This window comes from Opisthorchis viverrini (assembly GCF_000715545.1).
Source record: "Opisthorchis viverrini unplaced genomic scaffold opera_v5_48, whole genome shotgun sequence".
NCBI lineage: Eukaryota > Metazoa > Platyhelminthes > Trematoda > Opisthorchiida > Opisthorchiidae > Opisthorchis > Opisthorchis viverrini.
Genome location: NW_008751704.1, coordinates 931,402 through 934,271, shown reverse-complemented (window position 1 = coordinate 934,271; position 2,870 = coordinate 931,402). Strand labels below are relative to the sequence as shown.

At 45.8% G+C, this 2,870-nt stretch overlaps 1 protein-coding gene across 1 annotated transcript in view; it reads left to right on the top strand.

Moving 5' to 3' along the window:
* The window catches only part of T265_13232 (hypothetical protein), a gene marked incomplete at both ends in the record, with an annotated part of 30,264 nt that extends 29,592 nt beyond the window's left edge, over nucleotides 1-672 (top strand). The window contains 2 exons of the mRNA XM_009167882.1: nucleotides 39-147; nucleotides 186-672. Coding sequence (XP_009166146.1) covers nucleotides 39-147; nucleotides 186-671 — 595 coding nt within the window. The remainder of the gene's footprint in view (nucleotides 1-38; nucleotides 148-185) is intronic.
* Nucleotides 673-2,870: the final 2,198 nt, after the last annotated feature.

Sequence of the window (2,870 nt, the reverse complement as noted above, 5' to 3'; positions counted from 1 at the left end):
CAACTTAAGCGTTTTCTGGGTATGATAAACTTCTACAGACGTTTTAGTCCCAAGGCTGCATCATTGTCAGCACCACTCACTAAACTATTATCCGGAAAACCAAAGACGTTTCATTTGACCGACTCCGCTATTTCTGCTTTTGAGCAAGTCAAAGCTTCCCTAGCGAATTCTTCCAAGTTTTTTAGTTGCAACCCAACTCTGTATCGTCACTTAATGTGGACGCCTTCAACGACTCTGTGGTGCTGTTTTTACAGCAAACCATTAACAATACCCATCAACCCCCCCATTTTTCTCTCATAAACTGTCGCCAACCGGGTCCCGTTACAGCACGTTTGGTCGTGAACTGCTCGCTATTTACCTATCCATCCATCCGTCACTTCCGACACTTACTGGAAGGTCGCGAATTTCATGTTTATACGGATCACAAGCCACTGACTTCAGCACTAAAAGCAGCACCAGACAAATACTCTCCTCGTGAAATTCGACATTTAGATTACATTTCGCAGTTCACCAGCGACATTCGACACGTTTCGTGTCGTGATAACATAGTTGCTGATACCTTGTCAAGGCCGGCAGTAGATTCGCCACACCGAACGCCCGGCATCGACCTCAATCGCAAGCGCCATCTTGCACTCATGGTCCGTTTAGTGTGCTGCAATGAGCAAGAAGTCTAAACTGAGTGGAATACACGTTCATTCTCACAAAGGCCGGTGTCGGAAAGGGAAAGACAGCGAACACTCTTGGTGTGACCAGTGATTATATGAGGCGATATGGCAGTGAGGATAGGCTGTTAACTAACACAAAAATTCGAACATAGAAAGGAATTTCCCGAGGAAGAGGCAATTAAAAATTCACGACAAAAATGCCACCTTCATATAGAAAAGAATGCTCAGCAAAAAACGAAGAACAAAGTGAAAAATTCAAGCGCAAAAAAGTTATGGAAAAGGCTAAAAGTTACAAAAGCAATAGATGGCCAAATAANGATAAGGACGGAGTCTCCACGGCTAAAAACACGTCCAGAGCGACATTTGCCGTTGAAGTGTCCTGGTTGGTTTTCATCGCTGGTCTCTTTGGTATTTCGGGGGAGCAATGCAGCAAACAATGTCTTCACTTTCCTCCCAAGCATAAGTTCCGCTGGAGACTTCCCATTGGGCGCACTTGGGTTTGGTGTCGTCCAGTAGTTGGTTAGGAAAACGAATGAATTCGTCCGTTGGTCCCTCCCCTCGAGATTTCAACAGTGCTCGTTTAAAAGTATCCACAAATCTGTCAGCTTGGCCATTTGATTGAGGGTGGTTTGACAAGGACTCAGTGCACGGGCTGCGACCTTCTGAGTCCCTCTTCCAAAACGAGTCAGGCACCTTTTTGAATCTGTTCGCTTTCGTCGCCTGTGTCTTGTAATAGATAGTATTCAGTGGCCTGTCCGAAAGGTCTAGCTTATCTATCCAATCTAATCCTAATAAATCCAATCCAGAACGATTGGACACATGACAGATGCCACTAACGGTGATATCATCAAAAGTAACAGAACAACTGAACTCACCACAGAGTTTCAGTGAACTTCCAGATGCACTGCGTGCAACTTGTTTGGTCCTGGTTAATGCTAGGCTGCCAGGAAATTTCCAAGTTCTTTTTGAGATGGTGGTGAGGTCCGATACCGTGTCCAGCTGGAGACGAACAGGTGTGCTGTTAATACGTAGTGATACGTATTTCCTCCTGTTTAGGTGTGGGCTTTGATGAGCGACCAGACCAACGCGAGCCTTTGGAAGCTTGGAATTGGAAGTTATAGTTCGAGAATGCCTCCTGGGTGCTTGCCTTCTCTCGCCATAACACCGATCTTCTTTGTGTTCCATACGGGAGCACCTGCTGCAGTGGTGTCTTCTGAACGGACAAAAATTTACGAAATGCCACTGACCACATTTCTAGCATGCCGAGGATAGCTTCTTGTCACCCTGACGGACAGTATGCTTCTGAATAGCATGAACAGCATTGGTGGGATCACTTTCTTGTATCATGACAGTATCACGCTTCAAATTCATCAGGCGCTGGCATTCCGACGTAATATTCTGTAATATGACGTCTGGGTTCTGCTCAGTCTTGCCGAGGATTCTTGTTCTTATGTCTGCGTCTTCAGGAGACGTCAACCCGCACACAAATATAAGACATTTGCACTCATCCTCTGTCATGCTTCGGAGGTTGAAACGTTCACACTCCTTGTTGACTTTGCCCGCGTATGTAACCCAGTCTTCAGAAGCATTCTTGCTCAACTTCATACAGTGAAATGAGTGGCTGAAAAAGGAGGCCTGTTCTCTGAAGATTGACAATAAAACAGCAACGGTTTCTTCAAAAGTCTGGTCACTTGGTTTTCGTGGCAAAATATAGTTCGTAAAGCGTTCATGTTCGGCCATTCCAATTTTCCTGACCAACTGTCTTGCTCTCCAAGAATCTTCTCTGCTTCCCAGTTCCAACCTGAAAAAGTCTTCATGCTTGTTGAACCAAGAATCAAAAGTAATGCATGAGATCGGACTGAACTGGAATTCAGGAATCGCGTTGAGCATCGTGTCGATCACTGAAGAGGACGGCTCAACAGTCTGGCTAATCGGCTTCTGTAGTGACAATTTTTCGGTGAGTCTGGATGAGCTTCAACTGTGCCAGCTCAAAATGTTGCTGCTGCTGTCTGAGGAGAGACTGCATCTGTTCGAATGAAATTGCCATTGTGAACACCCGACTGCCAGTGTTGTATTGTGCGGTGGCCGAGCGATTTGGTTACGTGTGCACTGCGCCTGCCAGACTACGCGATAGGGAGAAGACAGAGAACTGGGGACACGGTTGTATTGGCAGGACAAAACATACAGAGCGTCTGCGTAAATATA